This window comes from Aquila chrysaetos, chromosome 12, assembly GCF_900496995.4.
Source record: "Aquila chrysaetos chrysaetos chromosome 12, bAquChr1.4, whole genome shotgun sequence".
NCBI classification, from domain to species: Eukaryota; Metazoa; Chordata; class Aves; order Accipitriformes; family Accipitridae; genus Aquila; species Aquila chrysaetos.
In genome coordinates this window covers 8029309-8053016 of record NC_044015.1, presented here as the reverse complement: position 1 = coordinate 8053016, position 23708 = coordinate 8029309, and the positions used below count along the sequence as shown (strand labels likewise).

Sequence of the window (23708 nt, the reverse complement as noted above, 5' to 3'; positions counted from 1 at the left end):
GGCAAAGGGAGTGTGCTTTGCTGACTTCCCGGGGATGCCAAGCAAGTGCCTGCCCAGCCCAGGCAGCACACCGGGGGACAGATCGGGACAACCTCAAGTTGCTGCCAGGGCTGGGGTGGTGGTGAACTGCAGTGTGGGAGTCCTTGCAAGAGCAGCCCCCTTGGGTTTACTGTCTGGATTTCCACCTGGCACCGCCACAGGGAGGCTGAGAACTTTCTGCCAGCACATTTAAACACAGCAGAGCCGGGAACCGCGGGTGTAAAGGTCAGTGGTGCAGGAGCCGCGGCGAGCTGCCCGGACTTCAGCCTTTCCTTTAAATCTGCGGCTAGAGAAACTCAAAGCAAAGTTCAGCCGAAGCCTGAGCAGCGAAGGCACGGCACTGCCCCACAAGGTTTGCTCCTCGCTTCTCTCCAGCTGGGTTTTGCAGGCTTTAAAAGTGGGCAGCCAGCTCTCTGGGGTTTTGGCTTTTGCTGCTGGCGGGGGAGAGAGGGGGTGTTACGGGGACCCTCCGGAGTAAAGCCATCTGTAGGCAGTGCTGGAAAAGAGGGGGGACTTTAGCAGCCCAGGCACGCTGCTACCATTTCCCAAAGCCAAGGGAGGCTCCAGAAATGGGGGGCGGGCGAGTGTTGGGATGTCCTGCCCTGTTCCTGCAGATCAAGGAGTGGCTCAGGCTGGGCTTTTGGATGCAGAGGGGCTTTTTTTGCGCCTCCCTCATTTTTCCCTGGCTTTCTGCAGTTTCCTCCAGTTCCTGTTTATGTTAACTCTACCTTTTGACACATAAACGGGTAGAAAAATAGTTATAAATGACTCTTTAGACTGCAGTAGGAGTGTTTGTTATCTAATCAAAGTTCACATGGGTTCATTTTTTTCCTAGTTCCTCTGCTTTCCAGTCAAGCTCAGTGCAGCTCAATTTACACGCCCCTAGCTTTGAGTTCCTCCCATTTATGTCCTGTGTTTCCTGGGTTTCTTACCTTTTGTATATTCTGTAATCCCAGCTGCACTTTCACAGTGCTGTCTAACTTCTGAATCGCTGTGCTGTGCTCCTGCTCAGTCAGGCATCACTTTTTTTTTTTTTAAAGAAAAAACCCTTTTTGTTTTCGAGAGAATGCCCTTTAATGGGAAATTAAAAAGGAAAGCGTGAAAACGAGCCAACTTAGCTGAAATAACTGTTTCTTGAAAAGGTTTCAGGAGGATCACTTTGTGCAGGCAGAAGCAGATAGCTGCGAGACCGTTCGCCTTCTTTGCATGCCCTGGTTTGGGCCAGGAAAGGGAATAAATAAAAGCAGCAATGCAGCGAGGTTTAGAAGTGCCTCCTTTTCCCCCGCCTGCCGGAGGGGAATCACTGTGGCCTTGGTGTGGGGTTAGCCCAGCAGGAAGGGTAAAGAGCAGCATCCATTCATAATGCTCAAGTCAGGAGCTAGCAATGGCTTTCTCCCAGGACACTTTTCCTCTGTGGACACCTGCAGCCAGAGAAGACCGGGAGTGTTTTGCTGGGGATGGGAAGAAGGGACTGGTGTTTCTGCTGATCCCTGGGTTATTTTATTTCCAGTTGATCGCACGCTGGCCAGTTGCCTGCTGCAGGACAGCATGGTGCGACGCGTGGCCGTTATTGGGGCCGGGGTCGGTGGGTTGGCCTCCATCAAGTGCTGCTTGGACGAGGGGCTGGAGCCCACCTGCTTTGAGAGGAGTGAGGACATCGGGGGGCTCTGGCGGTACACGGTCAGTGGGCTCTGCTTGTGCGGGGAGGATTGTCCCTGGGTTTGTCCCCTCCCTTGGATGCCCTTTGCCTGCAGCAAAGAGGAAAGGGTGGCCATGCCCTCGGGGACCATCGCTGTCCCAGGCATGAGGGTGTCCCTAACTTCAAGGTGGAGAAGGAGGTGGAAGGAGCAGAAGCCATGGTCACGAGGTGCTAGTCCTGGTTTATTCCTTGGACCCAAATACAAGGAGGAAAAATATTCAAATACTTTGGAGGGAGAAAGTCCTTCCCCACATACCTGCAAACAGCACTGCTGGCTTCACGCAGGACTCCATGGATGGTGGGAGGATCAGCGTGTACCGCTCAGTCATCACCAACACCTCCAAGGAGATGTCCTGCTTCAGTGACTTCCCATGTCCAGAGGATTTTCCCAGTTTCCTACCCCATGGCCTTCTCCTGGAGTACTTTCGGATGTACAGCCGGCACTTTGACCTCCTGCGGCACATACGCTTCAGGGTGAGCAGGGACCACAAACATCATGGGGAGAAGAGCCATCAGTGGCTGCAGATGCCAGGGCATTGCCGAGGTGGGACGGGAAAATGTCGGGTGTGATCCCGTAGAAGACCACGTGCCTTTTGCAGCCTGAACACAGCCTTTTTGGCTCCATGTTTTAAATTAGGCTGCTCGAACATGGGCTGCCTGGTGCATCCCCTGCCTCAATGCCATCACCAAGGGAAAGGTGCAGGGTGGGATTTAACAGCTTCAGAGGTGCCATGCAGCTCCGCGGGGACCCAGCCTGCCTGTGGCAGCCCCAGCCCTTTGCAGGCAGGTCCTCTCTGAAATGTGGCACAGTCCCTGACTGCTATTTTGTTGGGCTTTGGTGCAAGACGACAGCTCTCAGCGTAAGGAAGCGCCCAGATTTCGCCACCTCAGGCCAGTGGGAGGTGGTCACCGAGACCAACGGCATTCGGGAGTCGCACGTCTTTGATGCCGTCATGGTTTGCACTGGCCATTTCCAGGAGCCCTACTTACCATTGGCTTTTTTCCCAGGTAAGCCCTGCCTCAGCAGTGGGGTGGGCTGGGGCTGCCCCCCAGGGTTTCACCCAGCACCCATGGGTCCCTTGGCTGCATTTTCCTCTGTGAGCCTGCTTGCTCCATGAAGCTCCCATGCTGGGGCAGGCAGGACCCTCATCCTATGGGAATGGTGGGGGGCATTCCCAGCAATGGGAAAAACACCTCGTAAAGATGCAGCCAGGCTCTTGCATGAGAATTTGCAAAGCAGGACTGAGCAGAGGAGGTGCAAGAGGGTGGCATCACCCGTGGAGCCAAGACCTCCATGGGTTTCTCAGCTGCAGAGGCAGGAGGTGGAGGGTTGGGGGCTGCAGAGGGTCTGGGCATGAGGCTGGGGCAAGCAAATGTATGTGGCAGTAGGATATGCTCCCTGCTCTCTGCCTAGGTATTGACACTCGCTTCAAAGGCCAGTACCTCCACAGCCAGGGAATACAAAGATGCGGAGGCTTTCCGGGGAAAGCGGGTCCTTGTGGTCGGCATTGGCAACACCGGTGGTGACCTCTCCGTGGAGCTGAGCCGCGTGGCTGCGAAGGTACAGCTCTGTGGTGGTGCCAAGTCCGGCCAAGGGACTACAAGAGCCAGTGGTCCACACGGAAAACTTTGCCCGCTGGGTTTCTCAATAAATAGCACTTCAAATTGAGGGCAATTGAAGAAGTTCTGCAATTCCTGGAGAGTTTGGCCCACCTGAGGTGTGGCCATTCAGTAGCTGTGGGAACTTTGCAGAAGCCACCACGAGCTGTTCGGTTTATCCGGACAGCGGCTCCTTCCCTTGGGATACCCCTCTTGGCTCCCAAGTGCAGGAGATGGGATGGGCAAAACTGGCAACTCCTCTGGGCAGGAGGCTGAGACCTGCCTTCTCCCCAGGTGTTCCTCAGCGCCAGGAGCAACACGTGGGTGGTCAGCCGGGTCTCGGACCATGGCTTCCCGTTCGACATGGTCAACACCACCCGCTTCAACCATTTTCTTGACTGGTTTCTCCCATCAGCCATCACGAAGAGGATCAGGTTTCGGAAGTTCAATTCGTGGTTTAACCATGCGAACTATGGCTTGGCGTCCACCAAAAGGTGTTTTTTCTGACTATTTTGTTGGTTGGTCGGGGGGGGTTTAATGGCGTGAAATGCTTAATTTTTAATTTCAGGGGATATTTGTGGAATAGCAAACCATTGGAGGGGAATTCTGGCCACAAAAGACCTTTCAGGTCCCTCTCAGATGCTAACATTGCTGTCCTCTTTTCCATCTGCAAGCTCCAACTTTAAGATAATTGTCAACGAAGAGCTGCCATTTTGCCTTCTCTCTGGGACTGTTGTGTTGAAGCCAAAAGTGAGAAAGTTCACTGAAAGTTCTGCTGTTTTTGAAGATGGGACAACCGAAGAAAACATTGATGTGGTGCTCTTTGCCACGGGCTACTCCTTCTCGTTTGCCTTCCTCGAAGAGTCGGTTCGCAGCCTCTTCGACGATAATCGTTCCCTCTATAAACGCATCTTCCCTCCCCAGCTGGAAAAGCCGACGCTGGCCATCATTGGCTTAGTCCAGCTGACGGGCTCTGTGATGGTGGGAGCAGAAATGCAGGCTCGCTGGGTGACAGGGATCTTTGCAGGTGGGAGATGGGGTGCAGGGATGGGGGGATCTGCTGGGGCGGGAAGTTTGGGGCAGCCTGACCTGCTGTCCACAGAGCCTAGGGCATATTTCGGCTTCTGCTGCAGTGCCCATGGTGGCCATGGGCATTAGTAGCACTTTAGCCTCTGCCCCCCGCAACTGCATCCCCATATCCCTGCTGCTCCATGCAAGCTGCCGTAACGAGCAAGCACAAACGCTCTCAGTAAAGGGGCTGGGAGCATGGGAAGAGGGTCGACTTTTCAGCTTAAGGTGCTGATGGAGGTCTCTGTTTTCTCTGTTCTTCTCAGGCTGGAACAAGCTCCCTCCCACTAGCAAGATGATGGCTGATGTTTTGAAGAAGAAGCCGCCAGTCAAAAGGTACATAATGCTCCTGCACTCGAGGTGCAATGGGCGCCGTGTGCCAGGATAACCCTAGGGAAAGGGTGGCCCTATGGCGGTCGTGAGAGGGACCCACCTAGGACAACCAACTCTTCTTGGATGCATTTATTCCCTCATCACCCGTAGCGAGGTGGGGAAATGCTGTTGTGGGTCCTTTATGGATGACGGGCCAAGATACCAAGGGCACAGTGCTCTGGAGCAGCTTATGGCAAGACGCAGGACTTGCAGGTCCCCTCCGCCAGACCTCCAAGCCATGTCCTTATTCCCAGCATGTCAAGATGGAGGTGCAGTTTCCTCCAGACTAAGGGTGCCATCTCGTGGCTTCTCCGTCCCAAATCCAGGCAGCAGGGAGCGCTGGGGTCAGGGCCGAGCCCCATCCAGAAACCCTATTGGAACCAGGCAATGCGGGTGGGGGACAGTTTGGTGGCAGTTTTTGACAGGTCAAGATGAATATTAGACAAGACTGGAACTTGTCTGTCGTGTACGTGGGAGCTAACGTCCTGCCTCGTCGGCTCTGGGATTTTACGGGAGGTTGAGACGTGTCCTCAATGCTATGGGACCGGTGATGGTGGACGTGCTGCCTTGCAGCAGCTTTCAGGAGCAAGGAGGGGACCTCAGGCCAGGCAGGGTGCAGGCTGGGTTAGGTCTGCCAGCAGGGCAGAGCTGGCTTATAGGAGACTGATGAAAATCTGGGACAAAACAGAGCCACGGGGATTGTCACCAGGAGTCCCAGCGATTGCAGACACGATGCTGTTACACAGAAATACAGGAGTCTGAGGTGCAACGGAGACAAACTCGAGGCTGCCCCAAATTTGCTGAAGCAGGTTCAGCACACGTCCTCCCTTCTGCGAGGGGGATGATACCTCAAGCAGAAAAATCCTGGAGGTCCCTCCCAGCATGGGAAGCTTTCTGCACCTCCCAGTTTTTCCCAGTCCCCTTGGCAGTCTTATCTGTGAATGTCTACTCCTCTACCTCTCAAAATCAGCCAAACCCACACCTGTGAACCTCGGGGGAGGACATAGTGTGGATATTTGTGGCATTACAACAATGGCAATATTATGCTAGAAGCATTTTTGAGGCTGTGACTAGGTTGCAGAGACAAAACAAGCTTCTGCCTATTCCCTGCCCCAGGTAACTGCTGGGGACCAACCCCACAGAGGCTCTTTTGGTGCCTTTAGGTTTATTTGGGGCTGAGGGAGCTCAGCCATGGAGACTGGGGCTTGGCCGATGTCTAAGCCCAGAGCTTTTGCTTTTCATGGAGCTGGGAACTGAGATGGGATGATGCTATTTGATTTTGTCTCTTTTATGTCCCATTGAAGGAATCCATCCGAGAGGGAGAATTTGAAGCTAAGTTTTATCAGCTACACTGATGAAATTGCTTCGTGTGCCGGCATAAAGCCCAGTGTGCTGAGGCTGCTCCTGACGGACCCCCGGCTGGCGCTGGCCATCTTCTTTGGCCCCTGCACACCCTACCAGTACCGACTGGTGGGACGGGGGAAGTGGAGTGGGGCCAGAGATGCCATCCTGACTCAGTGGCAGCGGACGCTGAAGCCCTTGAGAACTCGGGTGGTGGATGACTCCTCCGATGGCTCTGACGGCTGGTGCTGGATGTGCCTCCTGGCCCTGCCGGTGGCTCTCACAGCAGCTTTCCTCCTTTCTAGACACCCCTGGCCGGGCTGGAGCCCCCGGGCAGGTCCCCAGCTGTAGAAGAAACCCGATGAGACCCGGTCTCGGGCGAGCTGGGGACGGTGCGAAGCTGTGCCGCTGCCGGGTGCTGTCAGCGGGACTGGAACTGGGCCAGTGCCGGCAGGAGCCCGGACCCCAGCGCTGTCGGGTGTCCAGCCTCCTCCTGCCGATGTTTCACACCCACCAAGGACCATACGGAGAGTTTACCCCAAATCTGCCGCAACCCGTGCCCGTGTTGCACCAGCACCGGGCTGGATCTCCACAGGGCTTTTGGGAAGAGCCATTTTGGGACAGGCTGGTGTGCGCAGGGCTAGCCTTCCTCCCCCGCCTGCTCGAGCTTCCTCCATAAAATTTCAGCAAGACCCACACCACCTTGAGATTTTCTGAACCACTAACTGTAGAGATATTTGTATTTGTCTGGTAGCTTTTGGGACATGAAGTAGGGAGCCACAAATAAACCTCACGGATTTGGTCTTCTCTGATGGTCTTATTAATGGTTTATTATCCGGGGGAGGTGTCAAGTGGACCCAGTACCACGAGTCGTGGGGGAGGGGAGAGCCCTGTCCTAAGAAATAATATATACAGTGACAAATCCAGGTGGGCGAGCGTCCCTGCCATTGCCCAGGCAGCCGCAAGCTTGCAGGGAACCCTTAAGCCCACGGGGAGAAGGCCGACCCTCCCCACGCACCCGTGGGTGCCTTCATCTGGGGATTTTGCTGCAAACCCAGCGGACGGGCGCAGGACACTTGCACTCGGGCTGCAGCCACTCGCCTCCGGGAGAGCGTGTCCCCAGCCGTACCCCTCTCTCCCCCCGACCCGACCCGACCCGACCCGTCGGAGCTCCCGCTCGGCGGCAGCGGGCTCAGGGAGAGGAAGGGAGCGGGGGAAGGGGAAGGGGAGGAGGAAAAGACAAAAGAGAAGAGCAGGGGGCGCGCGGGAGGAGCGACAGCCCGAACTGCGGCACGGCGTGGCCACGTGAGCGGCGGCGCGGGGGCGGAGCCGGCGCGGGGGTGCGGGCGCGCGCGCGCGCGCGGCGCGGCGCGGTGAGGTCAGACGTCGTTGGCGCCGGCTTGGCCGCCCGCCATCTTGGCCCCTGTGTGGAAGCGGCTGAGGCGCGGCGTCGCGGCGCCGGGAGCGGCAGCGGCCTCGCCGTGTCCGGGAGCCCCCGGGGAGGGCCGGAGCGCCGGCCCGCCGCGCTGTGCGCCAGGTAAGCGGCGGCGTCTCCGCCTTTCGCAGCGCCCCGCGGGCCTGCGGAGAGAAGGAGAAGGGAGGAGAGGAGGGAGAGCGGAAGGCGAAGAATGGAAAAGGGCAGGAGGGAGCGAGAAGCCGGAAGGAGGAGGAGGGAAAGAGGGGAGGCGAAGGGGCGCGAAAGGGGGAGGTAAAAGAGGCAGACGAGGGAAGGAAGGAGGAAGGGGGCGCGGCGCTGGGGACGGGCGGGCGGGCGGGCAGGCGGCAGGAGGCCGGGATGCCCCGCGCGCTGGGCCGCGCCGCACGCATCGCGCGCCGCCGGGGCCGGCCGCGCCCCGCGGCGGGCACAGCGCCGGGCCTCGCCCGGGGGCGGCGGGAGCGGGGCTGCCGCGGTGGGGGCGGCTAAGGGCCGCTCTTGCGGGTGTGCTGCTTTCTTCTCCCGCCCTCCCTCCTGTCCCCCGTCGTCGTCGTCCCCCCCCCCCCCCCCTTTCCTTTTTAGCGGCTGCAGGTCTCTCTCTCTCTAGGGAGATTGCTGGAGAAACGTGCCTTTCCCTTCGTGCGTTTGCGCTCACTTTGTGGCTGTGATTCTTCCTCCAGAAACGCGGGGGGAGGGGAGCCCTTTCTTACGGGATGCTGGAGGCACATGCAGGGCACGGCGCTTCGGTTTTCTAAGTCTGAAATATTCATCCGCAGTTCCTGAGTTGTACAGTAAAAGGTTGCTCCTGGGTTGTTTGATGTGTAACTGAGTGAAGCACCGTTCAGGAAGATATTGTTTCTGCTCCTAGCGACAAGATTTGTAGGGGTGGGGTGAGCAGTCAGGGGTGTTCTTATTGATAGCGCTTAAAGGATGGTGAGAGCATGGTTAGATGACACGGCTAAAATTCAGGCAGCTAGTCTGCAGCGGGCATAATGCAGTGGGCATAACAAGAGCCATCACCGAGGGATGCAGGGATTGAAAATCTTGGGGCTAAAGATGGCCCAGATAGTTTCTGGTTCAGCCCCTCTTTATGGGGAAGGGGAGTGTGCATGAGAGTGTGGTGCTGGGCATTGACTGGGCTATTTTGTTTTTTCTGTTTCTTTCCTTTCAGTGTCTCTCGTGTTTTGTAAGCTTGTTCCTTTGTGAAACGTCTTGAATTCTGTATCATTGCGGAAGGACCATTTTTCCTTGTTGCTCTTTGATTACTGAGGTCAGATGGGTACATTACTAGAAGCTAGCATAATTTCCAGTGGAATGACCAGGACTTTTTAATAGTTTTGTTTCTTCTGCAGTGAGGCATCAGGCCTACCCGTTGTCTGAAGAGCTCTGCTCAGACAAGAAACTGCTTTTGAAGGGGGAAGGAAACAGGACGTGATCTCATTTGTCCATCAGTGAGAAACAAAAGGATTACCGTTTAATACTGACTGCCAGGATCTGATGGCTGTCAATGTTCTTTGAATTATGTAGTCTAGAGAACTTTTTTCCAATGTTAATTTTGGGGTGTTTTAGTGTAACTCTGCTGCAGTCTCCTTGGGACTAAGGAATCTCAAAGTTTTGGGAGTTACTTGAACTTGGTGAATGTTCAGTGATAAGGCAATTTGTGCCTCAGGATATCATGCTCATTGCGTGGGGAGTATGACCACTTTGGTGGAGATGTGTGCTTAAGAGGTGGCTGTTTAACCTGAAGTGAGAACTTAGTTCTCTTGTAGGCCAGTGCTTGTGTGTGGAGACTAGGATTATGGCCTCTGTGTGTGTGTCTGTCACCTAGAACTCTGCATTAGTGTATATATGCTTTCTGCATAAAGTTGATTGCTTTGGTAAATAATAGCTTGTAAAATATGTATAAATCAATACGCAGTCACTTCTGTGAGTTTTGCTATTGTAAATATTCTGTCTCTTTGCAGTTTAGTAGCAATTTATAATTTCTTTACTCTCATTTAGACTTCATAACAGGAACCCTAGCTTTTTGTAGAACAAAGTAGTTACATCAGTCTATGGTTTTAACTTGGTTGCTGGAATCCTTGTTCGATGGTACAGATTTATGGTATGCATCTTCTGTAGGTCCTGTTTCCCCACATCCTGAAGTCTACTAGGGAAAGTGAAACAGGCCACAGCTAGCAAGGAAAAGATGATGCAGTTCAGAAGGGAGCTCTTGTGTAGGCTTTGTTCTGTCTGAATGAATGCTATATGTCAATTAAGAGAAAGAATGTAAGTCAAAGCAGTGGGTATGTGGTATGGGGTTGACTTCAGCCAGGTGTCCTAGGTTACTGAAAGTGCAAGCTCTTTGTTCCAGAATATTTTCCAGGCTAACTAACAGGAGTGATGTGGAAGTGGAGAGAGGGCGGAAAATGTAGTCTAAATGCCATATTAGGGTGGTGTGGATAAGAGGCTTAGATGTGAAGATAAAAAGAAAAAGGTAGCTCTTGCAGAAGGATTAAACCCTTGCATAGTGTGCTCTTGCAGAGGAATAAACCCTTGTGTAGCACGTTGGAGATGTGAGCGAAGAAAAAACGTTCCTTTTCCTTCTGTTGAAGGAAGAGTGGGACGTCTTCAGAGGCTGTATACAGTAATGGAGTGTTTGGGGGGCGGGAGGGGAACCCAACTCCGCCCTGAAAATGCACCACCTTTCCACTAGTTGGGGATGGATGTTGGGCTTGTAATGACGGGACTGCCAGTGGTGTTTTACTGGTAGAACCAGTTGTTCATCTTCTGTAGGAAATTTTTTCTTTGCTCAGCTTCATGCCCTCTTTTTTTTTTTTTTTTTTGGTCTGGGTTTCACAAAACCCTGCAGAAACTTCACATGGGTGAAAGCAGGTGTAAAAATAAAAGCTGAAATTTGTGTGAGGAGGTGGGAGGAAATAATACTCTGTGTGTGTTGGTGAAATGAGAACGGAGGGCAGAGAAGTCTTAAAAAATGTATAAAGAGCAGAGGAAGATGAAGTCCTAATAAAAATCAGATGAAGACAGCTTTTATGTCTATGAAGAACAGGCTAACAGAAATAGACTGTTTTTATTACAAATACCTCAACCATTACATAACATTCTAACTAAATGCTAACGAACTAGTCTGTTACAGATTGCAAACACGTATTAAAGGGAGAAGCTGTGTATTGTTCACATTGTTCATGTTTTTATGTATCTGACACTGTCCTGATTAACAGTAAAATTATAGTGCAGTATCAACGTTATATAGCTTCAGTCTGAAGTATGATGGTGATAAATTTTAACTGATATGTATTTGAAAATAACGTGGGCTATACTTTCAGGGGCTTACAGCATCAGAGACAGGAATTACTGCACTCAGTGTTCAGGTACATCAAATGCACAAGTAGTGCCTAAAGAACTGTGGCATCACCTGATGCTGGGTTACTGAGAGAAGAAGGGTCTATTAAATATCTCTATAAATCAATGTACAGCTGATTTCTGAGTGAAATGGCAGCTCCACTCAATTTTTAGTTAGTTGGGAGGTAAGTTGTAGTTAATCATACTCAGAGGTATTAAATGGTTTTTCATAGTAAAACCAGCAATGGCTACGTTGCCCATTTTTTGCTGCACTGCTTGCTTAAGCTAGCAAATCAAACTTTATCTGCTTAGAAAAGCAAACCTTTTCAGGCTGTCCTCATTAAATCATGTAAACAGCTACAGCTTGTTTTAAAATTAATACTTTGTAAGCACATGACCTTAATATTCCTAGGTTTTAGTGTTTGTAAATTTTAACTTATAATTTAAAATTATGACTGTACACTTAAATTGTATTTTCTGGAGTAATAGTTTAAGTTATTCTTGGTAAAAGAAACATTATTTAACTGATTTGAATCTTCAACTAAGCTGGAAGTGCAGGAACATCTTCATTTTGTTTTAGAAGCCAATGCTTTTCTCCCAATTTAAGACTTGATATGCTTTAGGACTTAATATATTTCTTCTGTTTCAAAGTAACCATGTGTTCCACTGAAGGACCTCACTGTCTTTAGATCAATGCACTGATGCTTTCATTTTACAAAAAATAAATTATTGTATTTACAGGGCTTGTTTTATAACAGTGTTTAGGACAGTCTGTGCTTCCTGTACAAGTGTATCTAGGTGTATATATAGGTGTACAGTATAAGTGTTCTAGTGAGGAGGAACAATAACATTTTCTTTTGCTAATGTGTGTAAATAGTCTGTAGGAAATATGTGTTCTAGTAAAAAACTTGCCTTTGGCTTGTGACATAGCTACTTGCTTAATTTGCTGGAGTCACCTTGGTGAGGAGATGTTTTTCATGCCACAAATCAAGCTACCAGCACAGACAGAGCTTTGTAGTATGAACTTAGCTTTGGATAAAGAAAAGTTTCTTGATAAGTATTTTAGTAATGTATTGAGCCTTAAGTATTTACCTACTGCATCTTGAAAGCAGAGTATCAAGAGACACATGGGGGCGCGGGGTTCTAAGCAGAATAAAAAGAGAACCAAGAGCAAATGAAGATGTTAAATTTCATCTGTAGCCATTTGGCAGATGCAAGGTTACTTCCCTGGAAAATGGGTTCTATAATGCTGAAAAGCAGATATGTAAAGCTGGGTATGCTGATAAGGCTTTTCTAATTTAGCTCCTCATCTTTTTTTTTTCTTCTCTTTTTTTTAACAAAACATTATTGAATCCAATCTAAAGCAGAGGGCTGAAGTTGACCCTTAGTGTAATTAACCAGTGTTGTCCAGAACTGTTGTCAGTGTGTTTTTTGCAGCTGCATCTCTTACATGCTGAGCATTCCTTCAGTGAGGAAGGAGATGGTTTCTATTCCAAGAAACTAGTGAGTCACAGGGGAAAACTTGTAACCAGAGATCTGGAGGATAACAGGCACCAGGTAAGAGAGACTGTTCGTGAGCAGCTATGAGCTGTCTCCAAGCTGGACCAGACCAAGGAGCAAATTCTACCACCTTTGTATGCAGGGGAGTGAAGTTTTTTTATTGATGCTGTCAATGGTGTATTATAAGCTGGTACATTTGGCAACCCTGGCTCTCACTCTCACAGTGGGACTATCTTAAAAGCCTTAAAAACAAATAAGCTGTAACATCTCTCAATACAGAGGAGAGATTATTGGTTTTTATGTACATGAATCGGGTTAGGTATATGGTAGAAGTTACAGGCAACACAGTTTAGGTCTTGAGCAAGGTGGGAAGTTTTGAAGGTGGTGACAAGTAGCTTAAGTCATTACATAACTGATGAGAGTAACTGTTTTGAATGTGGTTTTTTTTATCATGATAAGGTCATACACAGCCATCTATAAAATTGTTTATTCTGTAGATTCCTGCAGTTGATGAGTGTACTTCCATCTTCAGGTTGGACCCTTCAATAACAAAAGTGTCTTAAGAAGGTGAACAGAAAAGAGTTGGAAAAAATAGCTAGAGAAGAGAGAATTCATTTTGGCACATCTGTTCTAAAGAGAAGTTAAAATCTTTAAGGATGTAGCCCTAGGGTGATTCTTGTGCACTTCCAAAATATTCTGAAAAAGCTCCCAAACCGAAGAGCTTGCCTGAACATTATTTCAAAGCAACATCTAGCTGATTTCTGAAGTCAAAAACCTTAGATGTAACTATTCATGTTACTTAGGGACTGATCTATGAATAGGGGCTTTGGAAAAACAAGTTTTGTATAAAAACTTCTACTTATTTGCAGCTGAGGTCAGGGATACTTTAAAGATGTAGAAGGGTACGATGTGGAGAGAAATCCACTGCTCAAAGTGTGTTGTGGTTCCTTGGGAAGAATGCTGAAACTAAGTGTCGCTTCCTCTGTCAAGAAATGTTAATTATTACAGCGGGGCTTGGAAATTGTGGTAAAGAAGCAGGAAATGGAAGTCTTGAAAAAGATTCTTTGAGTTATTCCCAGCAAGGAATGGCTTTACGTTTGTCTCTTAATCTGACCTGCCCTCTTCCACTGTCCAGTTGAACATGGGGTGGGTGGAAAGGGTTGGAAATATGCCACCAGTTTAAATGGCATTGTTTCAGAGTTTGTAATAAAGTGCAAGGGCTTTTGCAGTAAGAGTATTAAAATGAAAGGGAAAAATGAAACAGTGAAGAGCTGGGTAATTTTATATGGCTGCAACTTCTGCTGCTCATCTGTTGGGAATCTGGTCTATTTTCATGTACCTATTGATTATCTTTCATCAGCTTCCTAAAGGAAGTGTTTTGCACCAAACACTGTGACTGGCTTAAGGAGTCAACTCTTGTTCAGCTCAGCTGTTGTTTTCTGCTAACTTATCCCAGACAGCCACCTGCAGAGGAACAGATCCTGAGCAGTGTTCAGCCTGCAGCTGGAGTCAGATCTGCTGAAGTGCAGCCGGAAGGGAACTGCAGCTCGCTGTTATTCTGTATGTTTAGAAATAAGAGGAAATCCAGTAATACGTAGAGACTTCTTGCTCGTACCTTTTTTGCTGTAGGGTGCAAGCAATTCTGCTTCCTTTATTCTTGCAAATGGATCTTCAAACCCACCATTGTCACCAGTTCTGATTATTCTTTCTGTGCAACTAAATCTAAATGTACCAAGTGCAGAGAGGTGCCGACCATTTGAATGTTTTCAGCACTCTCATTTGAAAGGACATGGGAACATCTGTATGTCACCTGTTGTGTAGCTTCTTTTGCAGCCCCACTGTGGACTACCCTTTTGCTCCCCTGTTCTCAGCCTGACAGACCAACCGCTACTCAGGATGCCACTAAGGAGACTCCCCATGTCGCTTTCTGTGTGCGTGGGGATAATGGGCGTGCTAGTACTTTTGCCTTTTCAGGCTTCTGCTGGATGGCATGATGCAGTTGAGCAAGAAACAAAGTGGTACTTGTGACAGTGTGCTAAGTGCATTTGTAATTTTTTTAAGGGACTGTTTGTGTTCTTAAACATTAACAGATGCCTTTACAGAGAATGGCTGTGGTCAGGATAAACTGACCTAAATTAGTTTGTAAGAAGCCTAGTGAATAGTTGTAACTTTTTCAGTTAAAAAAGAATTCTCATTGGTAAGACAGGTCGCATTAGTTTTCATTCAGTGAAAAATGCTGCCTACCAACCTACTATTTGAATACTGTATTTTGGTAGCAGGTACATGGCTTGTTTCTGCAAGAATTTGCCTTAATCTATTCCCTTATCTTTTTCTCAAATAGACAGTGATTCAGTTTTGAGAGCTTTGAAGTTTTCTCATTCTTTTAAATAATGGAGATTTCTTTAATAAATGCTTTTGCAAATCTTGAAAATAAGTCTTGTGTGGCATCTGGAAGTTGAAAAGCTAATTGGGTGAAAGCACTTACATTGTTCTGTTCCCAGAAGTAATGAGAATGCATCTCATTATGATTGTCTCTTTAATTGTATAGAAACTGTTCCCCCCCCCCGCCATCCTGGTTTCCTTCCAGCACTTCAAAACTCCTGCCACAATTAAAAATTTACAATTTTAAAAAGTTTCTTCATCAACTACATGAAACTGGAAAATCAAAAATCTGTCTTGCAAAAAAATTTGCTCTAATGCTTAGTGATAAAGAAATAAAGATGTGTAAAGAAATTGTCAGGCTAAGAAGGAATAAAATAGCCTGCCTTAAAAGTGAGCTGCAAAGAAGTTTTGGATCTTATATTTTCAGAAAAGAATACATTTGTAGTTGAAATGTATTCAGTAATCTTGCAAAACATCTAAATTATTCTAATTTATGTTGAGGATTATCAGAACATGGCAAGAATAGCTGTGTTGTGTTAGTGCATTAGCTTTATGGTGTGCTAGTTCTGACTTATGTGTGGCACGCACTGTCAATCTCTTTGCTGGAATATCTTGAAAAATCCTTTCTGGCAAAGCTGTTTAAATGTACTTTGATAACTTGAAAATGGGCTGGTACTTGAAGGAATGCTTCTAATACTATACCGTTATTAGTAGTTATTAATTTTTGTCATTTTTACTTGAGCTGTGGTGGTATTAAGTTTCTTTCCACTGGTCTGGTTTATGTAGAACAAATGAGTAAATGAGCTAGACGCTTGTAATACCAATGAAGGCTGTAGTATATCTTATGTGGTCACTATACCCCACTGGTGAAATTTTAGTCTAGTAACTGCGTTCTTCTCATGTAATATAGTTTGTAGGCTTTTCAGGCTCTGGAAGCTTTTTATTCATGTATCGGTGAGAAACAAGATTTGTTTTGCATTGCCGCTTTGTTGTGTCTCAAACTGAACTAGGAATTGCTCTAAAAAGAATTGTAAGCTCCACTAGCCTGTCAGTCATTACTATTTGGGTTTGCCAGCAGGCATACAGAGAACTATTTCTTTAAGCATGAGTCCGCATTTACTTCGGTCATCAGTGGGAAGCTATCTGGGACAAATGCAACCTTCCAAAACCATGACTGTAAGAACAGAAACAAGATATGCTGGATCAGTGTTGAGGTTGGTATGTTAAGACCAAGATCATTCTGGTCCATTCCACTAGATGTGAATGCTGAACCCAATGTACATTTGGTCTAGTGGCACATACAGGGTTTCTGAATCTCATAATTTTATGGTGCCTGTAACACATGCAACTATGGTGTACAACCTCAACCTTTAACTCCATTCTCTTTGTTATTTGGTTATATGCAGATTCCATCAGTATATTAGCCTAAAAAACTATCCCTCATGTTGCAAAGACGTTTGAAAAAAATGACCAAAGTATGTTTTCTAAACTCAGAAGCCAAACTAAAATCACTTCTGTCTAGATCTTTTAAGCCAGTCATCAATTTTTTTGACTACACAAAAGATTAGAGACTTAAGGCTGAGTCTTGACATTGCGTGTTTCACCTGAAGGTACTTGAATGGTAGAGTAAGTACGGGAGAGGATTTCTGCAGGAGTCTTGTGTGCCTAAAGGTCCTGCTGCTGGAGATAGCAGATGTTGGATTTTCAGTTCAGAATTGTGATGCAAATATTCTAAGCAGAATGGGGTTTAGGGATCTTGTGTATTTAATTTAGTATAAGCTGTGTAGTTACTCTTGAATTTACTTAACTGTACTTCAGGTGTTCATAGGGAGAGTATGCATGGCTTTGCGTGAGTGCTGGAACATAGAATCGTAGAATGGTTTGGGTTGGAAGAAACCTTAAAGGTCATCTAGTTCCACCCCCCCCTGCCATGGGCAGGGACACCTTCCACTAGACCGGGTTATTCAAAGCCCTATCCAGCCTGGCCTTGAACACTTCCAGGGATGGGACATCCTCAGCCTTTCTGGGCAACCTGTTCCAGTGCCTCACCACCCTCACAGTAAAGAATTTCTTCCTTACATCTAATCTAAATCTACCCTCTTTCAGTTTAAAGCCATTACCCCTTGTTCTATCACTACATGCCCTTGTAAAAAGTCCCTCTCTGGCTTTCTTGTAGGCCCCCTTTGGCTACTGGAAGGCTGCTGTAAGATTTCCCCAGAGCCTTCTCTTCTCCAGGCTGAACAACCCTAAGTCTCTCAGCCTGTCTTTATAGGAGAGGTGCTCCAGCCCCCTGATCATCTTCATGGCCCTCTAGACCCACTCGAGCAGGTCCATGTCTTTCTTATGTTGGGGGCTCCAGAGCTGAACACAGTACTCCAGGTGGGGTCTCACGAGAGTGGAGTAGAGGGGGAGAATCATCTCCCTCAACCTGCTAGCCACACTTCTTTTGATGCAGCCCAGAATGCAATTGGCTTTCTGGGCTGCAAGCGCACATTGCTGGCTCATACTTAGTTTTTCATCCACTAATACACCCAAGTCCTTCTCTGCAGGACTGCTCTCAACCCATTGCCCAGCCTATATTTGTGCTTGGGATTGCCCTGACCCATGTGCACTTGGCCTTGTTGAACTTCATAAGGTTTGCACAGGCCCACCTCTTAAGCCTGTCAGGATCCCTCTGGATGGCAGCCCTTCCCTCCAGCATGTCAACCGCACCACACAGCTTGGTGTTGTCAGCAAACTTGCTGAGGGTGCACTCAGTCCCACTGTCCATGTCACCAACAAAGATGTTAAACAGCGCTGGTCCCAGTAGCGACCCCTGAGGAACGCCATTTGTCACTGGTCTCCACTCGGACATCAAGCCGTTGATTGCAACTCTTTCAGTGCGACCATCCAGCCAATTCCTTATCCACTGAGTGGTCCATCTGTCAAATCCATGTCTCTCCAATTTAGAGACAAGGATGTTGTGCAGGACAGTGTCAAATGCTTTGCACAAGTCCAGGCAGATGATGTCTGTTGCTCTTCCCTTATCCACCAATGCTGTAACCCTATTGTAGAAGGGCACCATATTTGTCAGGCATGATTTGCCCTTAGTGAAGCCATGTTGGCTGTCACCAGTTGCCTCCTTATTTTCCATGTGCCCTAGCATAGTTTCCAGGAGGATCCACTCTGTGATTTTGCCAGGCACAGAGGTGAGACTGACCAGCCTGTAGTTCCCCAGGTCTTCCTTTTTTTTCTTTTTAAAAATGAGGTTATGTTTCCCCTTTTACGGTCAGTGGGAACTTCTCCGGACTGCCACGACTTCTCAAATGTGATGGATAGTGGCTTAGCCACTTCATCTGCCAGTTCCCTCAGGACCCGCGGTTGCATCTCCTCAGGTCCCATGGACTTGTGCATCTTCAGGTTCCTTAGGCGGTCTCAAACCTGATCTTCTCCTACAGTGGGTGGGTCTTCATTCTCCCAGTCCCTGCCTTTGCCTTCTGTGATGGGCGGTGTGGCCAGAGCACTTGCTGGTGAAGACTGAGGAAAAAAAGTCATTGAGTACCTCAGCCTTCTCCAAGTCCTGGGTAAGCAGGTCACCCATTTTCTTCCGGAGAGGGCCCACATTTTCCCTAGTCTTCCTTTTATCACCAGCGTACCTATAGAAACTTTTCTTGTTGCCCTTGACATCCCTGGCCAGATTTAATTCTATCAGGGCTTTAGCTTTCCTAACCTGATCCCTGGCTGTTCGGACAATTTCTCTGTATTCCTCCCAGGCTACCTGTCCTTGCTTCCACCCTCTGGAGGCTTTCTTTTAAGTGTTTGAGTTTGTCCAGGAGCTCCTTGTTCATCCATGTAGGCCTCCTCGTGTTTTTGCCTGACTTCCTCACTCCTGAGCTTGGAGGAGGTGACCCTTGAATATTAACCAGCTTTCTTGGGGCCCCCTTCCCTCCAGGGCTTTATCCCATGGTATTCTACCAAGCAGATCCCTGAAGAGGCCAAAGTCTGCTCTCCTGAAGTCCAGGGTAATGAGCTTGCTGTGCACCCTTCTCACTGCCCTAAGGATCTTGAACTCCACCATTTCATGGTTACTGCAGCCAAGGTTGCCCTTGAGCTTCACATGCCCCACCAGCCCCTCCTTGTTGGTGAGAACAAGGTCCAGCATAGCACCTCTCCTCACTGGCTCCTCTGTTACTTGGAGAAGGAAGTTGTCATCAATGCATTCCAGGAACCTCCTGGACTGCTTATGCCCTGCCGTGTTGGGGTGGTTAAAGTCCCCCATGAGGACCAGGGCTTGTGAACATGAGACTGCTCCTATCTGTCTATAGAGGGCCTCCTCTGCTTGGTCTTCCTGGTCAGGTGGCCTGTAGCAGACCCCCACCATAATGTCACCTGTCCCTGCCCTCCCTTTAATCCTGACCCATAGGCTCTGTCAGCTCCTCATCCATCCCCAGGCAGAGCTCCATGCACTCCAGCTGGTCATTGACATAGAGGGCGACACCCCCTCCTCATGTCCCCTGCCTGTCCTTCCTAAAGAGCCTGTATCCTTCTGTTCCAACACTCGCCATCCCACCACCTCTCTGTGATGCCAGTAAGATCATAGCCCTGCAGGCATGCGCATGCCTCTAACTCCTCTTGTTTATTCCCCATACTATGTGTATTTGCATAGAGGCATTTAAGTTGGGCCCCTGATGAAGCTGACTTACTGGCTGGAGTGGCTGGGATTCCTTTGTGTTGCTCTTCAGGTGCTCACCTGCTGATCTGTGATCCCTCTCCAGACTCTGGGCATCTATTGCTGACACTGATATCAAACTGGTAACAGTGGGATGGATTGGGGTTCCCCTCCCCTGACAACTTTAGTTTAAACCCCTCTTCACCAGCTTGATGACATGGAGGTGCAGTGGTAAGTCTAACGATGTTCCAGGCTAGGAAGTTGTAGGCAATGGTAGAGGCTTTTTTGTTAAAACTCACTGGGTGATACTTGTACCCTTTTTCATTATCTAACCTAAGGTAATTCAAAGAATTAGCTTTGGAGCTTTAAGTTTATCATCTGTATTTAGGTTGAAGATACAAAATACTTGATACTGGACTTTGATACTTGGTACTTTTAAAAATTTATTTCTATTTTAATTGTAAATTATCTTTAAAATACAAAGCTATTGTCCTTCCTTTGCAGAGGATGTAAATTTACTAGAAAGCTGTCTAGAAAGAGTGAAAACCTTAATGTGAAGACATGGGCGTGGTAGTCTGAGGAAATGTTTTTCCCTGCTGGGAAGAAGGGCAGGGGTTGGTTGTTAGTTGGTCCTGAACTCCATTTAAGTCACCTGTTCATTTGCTGCTGGTTAGTGGCTGCACTCCAGACCTCATTCACTGCCTGTTGCTTGGGAGCAGCAGTTGCTTTCTTAGGTCTCCTTTTCTGTGGTGATGTGCTGCTTCCTTACAAATTTTGTTTGTTGTCTGGAAAGCCCCAATGAGTTTGTATTTATCTTAGTAGCTACAAAGTAAAAGTTAAATGAGTTGCTGGCTCTCCGTGAGCTTCTGAATGGTAACAGTGAAACTACCCATAAAAAGTTACTGGCCACTTTGCTCATTTGAATCACAGGGTGGAAACTTCAGCTCAAATCATACCCTGTAGGAACTTAATTCCCATTGACTGTAGCAGCAGATAGACGCCTAAATAGATCAGAAGCATTGTGGCTTTAGTCTAAGACGTAAACTGGAATTTAATTTCTGTTCATCAGCCTCTTCCAGTGACAGCAGTGGTGCCAGTGCTTTGTCCTTCCAGCTTTTTTCCTTGGAAAAGAGATTTTATTTTTTTTTTTTTTTTTTTAAACTACTTCTTTACTGTCTTCATTCTGCTTGATGTGATAAGGATTTAAAGACCTGCACTGGATATTATCACAGTGAAAAGAATTCTGTGCAGGGCTTTTGAGAGAACCTTACTTTTAGTTTCAAGAGAATTTGCTTTACTTCAGTATGTGGACATCTCTTTACAAAGATGACAAAGTGTTTAAAAAAAAGTTAGGTAGTCATTGCTTGGTTGTCTTTTAGTACTTATCAACCTTCATAACCTCCTATCTTTGTACATCTCAAAAATGTGGCTTTTTGTTCTTTGATAATTTGTAACATGCCTTCTGTAGCCAGTCTTATACTATTTATTTTAAATATTTCATTGATAGCACTTTGTACATTTTAGACTTGAATCTTCTCTAGTGATAAAACTGGGTTTATGTCTTCAGTGTGGAAGAATCTACAGCCAGAAGAGTACTTAAAAGTGTAATTATAAAGCTAAAGTAGACAGAGGTATTACATCTTCTACATGTACAGTAGTTGAGAACTGAATAAAAATTTTATGGAGGTGCTTACTAATTTCAGCATTTTGTTCATAAGAATAGCTGTATTTGTTTGAGTGCCTCTTTACATTATCTTCTTCCTTCCTTATAAAAGGCAAAAGTAAGTGTAAGAGCTGTGTTGATGAACATTATCTCTTATCCAGTGGAAAATGGGAGACCAAAATTGGGCCACTGGTGTAAAACATGGAAGAAAGTAAACATTGAAACCATTGAACCCCTGGGTGACAGTATTGCCTTAGATAATATTTAGGTAGTATTTGTTAAAATATTGAACAGCTTGCTTTGATATTCTGAATATAAACATGCAAAAAAATTATCCCCAAACTAAATGAAATTAAAACTATCCTTTCTTTTCCCAGAGTTCTTAACTAGCTGTACTGGCATCATTCTGCCTGTGAGGGGAGGGGACCATAACCTCTTTGATACCTGAGGTCACTTGAGAAGGAGAAGATTTCATAGACCGTACAGGTATCAGAAGTTATCTTAGCTAAAAGAAAGCAGCTGTGTGATATGAAAATGTGTAGTGCGTTTTTGACAGTTTTATTGCCACTGTGAGTTTATCCTGTCTGTGGCTTTTTGATCCGTTGTTATATGGGCACATTTAAAAAGACATGCTGCTGATGATTGATCTTATGGATCAGGCTTCTTTTGGCAGGGCTGTTGCACAGGAATGTGATTCCTGTGCATGTTAAGTGAAATGTTCATGCATATATAGTTAAATAATGTATTTAAATCTGTGGATAGAGATAAATTTGAGGTTTGCATGGTTGCTGTCCTTTTATCTGTGGTTTTTTACTCCAGCCAGCTGCTCTTAACTAATTTTTCCTTTTGTTCTCAAGAATGCACTAGGAAGAAAAAAAGAATAGAACTGACAGATTATTTTAGTCTGTGCTAATATTTTTCTGCTGCAGGATGTGTCCTAAAAGTTTATTTTAAAAGTGTTAGTCATTGCTATTAGTGCCATGTTAGACTTGAGACACTCCTAATAGAAGTTGCCTGAGATGATGTGGTTTGTTGCTGGTTGTCCTGTTGAAAGGCCATATTCTAGGTGACTAGTATTTCTTACAGAAGGCAATTTGACAAGCTGCCTTCCAGTCTTTCTAGGGCAGCAAGAGATTTGCTTGCTCTATAGATTGCTAGTTTAAACTAACATATGCTTTGTGGTAAAGTTAGTTTCTGTGTAGACATTTTGTGGGTGGCTAATTTTGGTTGTTTTTCATTGCTTAATCTTAGTAGCTCTATTTAGGCTGTTGTTAGGTGTCTCTTAGAACTGATGCAGACATATTTGTGGATGCTCATTTCTGGCATTCACAGGCTGCATTTTTATAAGATGCATCTGTGGGATAATGTCCTAAAATGGCTTTCTTCTGTCATCATCTGTTTTCCACCTGACATATCTAGTTTTGGTAGTGTTTTGGAAAGAATTTCTTAGGCTTTAAAGGGGAGTAATTTGAAGAATGGTAGAACTAGCAAAGCCAGCTTTTCTACAGTTTTGTCTCATGACACAGTACTTTGATTCTGAGGAGCAAAACTCATGTTGATTTTCCATTTGGTGGCCATTAACTATACTCCTCTATAGATTGTCTAGTGCCTCAGGGATTGGCCTGTGCTACAGTTTTTCCTCTGAGGTGATGGGTGCAGAAGAGATGGTGGTTAAAAGAGTTTTCTTTTCCTACTCGGCCACCTACCTTCACTGAATTTATAGAATCAATGCAATCTTTGTATCGTGTACCCTCTGTTAAGCTCTGCTGAAAACCATTGAGCCCAAAATCTACAGATGGGGGAGAAAAAACAGGGATAGAAATGTGTGTTAGCCTGGCTTTTAAGGAAATAAAACTTAGTATAGATCTTGTTCAAGAATGAGTTGTAGTGAGATCTACCCAGAACTCTTTGAAGATCTGGAGAGCTTCTACTCTTGTAGGTCATAGAGCCATGTCTGAGGGACATGAAATAGAAGCTCGAAAGTCCCTGAAAGCATTAGTACAATTTTCAGCCTGCTTAGCAACAACCTACTTGACAAGGAACACTGCTGTAAATTGCTCTTGGGGGTGGGGAAGGGAAATCCTGACCTTAGAGGCTTTTTTTTTTATTAGACACTCTGATTTGACAGAGTCTTTTGCTACTTAAGTGTTACTGGAGGTTTTTGAGGCTTGTTTTCACGTCATATTAAGCTGATTAGTGCTGAAGCTACTAAGAATTCTTAATAGTGGGATAAATGGCCAAAATGTGGGGGATTTTTAAGAAAAAATTGGGCCTGAAAACCTCAGTCCCAGAATGATGCTTTGGGCACCAGAAGGTTGTAAATAAAAGGTCATCAATAAGAGATTGTTAGTTAGTGTGTATTGTTTATAAACATATCCATGTCAGAGAAGTGAAATCAGTATATTTAATTGTGATTCCATTTGTTATTTGTGTGCAATCTTCTCTGCACAAAACCATGTATTCAATAATTACACAATATTGAGTGTTCATTTAAAATAACAGGGTTCCTTGATAATGGGTTACAAATAAAACATGAAGAAGGTTTTGTGGAGTTCCAGGTTCATTGAATCCAGTATCCTATGTTTCTCTGTTTTAAATTGGCTTTATTTTTCTGTAAACA

The 23708-nt window shown here is 46.6% G+C and overlaps 2 protein-coding genes across 2 annotated transcripts in view; both read left to right on the top strand.

Annotated features, from left to right (window-relative positions):
* Positions 1 to 37: 37 nt before the first annotated feature.
* Positions 38 to 6920, top strand: LOC115349355 (dimethylaniline monooxygenase [N-oxide-forming] 4-like). The gene is given in 10 exon segments (XM_030033559.2): positions 38 to 391; positions 1550 to 1719; positions 2024 to 2212; positions 2584 to 2746; positions 3153 to 3190; positions 3192 to 3299; positions 3632 to 3831; positions 4012 to 4364; positions 4672 to 4741; positions 6082 to 6920. Coding segments are annotated over 9 exon segments (1641 nt in total). The 5' UTR covers positions 38 to 391; positions 1550 to 1587; the 3' UTR covers positions 6470 to 6920.
* Positions 6921 to 7501: 581 nt separating this feature from the next.
* Positions 7502 to 23708, top strand: part of PRRC2C (proline rich coiled-coil 2C) — an 80475-nt gene continuing 64268 nt past the window's right edge. Inside the window, 1 exon segment of the mRNA XM_041127632.1 lies at positions 7502 to 7655. The gene's annotated coding sequence lies outside the window, so the exon portion shown is untranslated.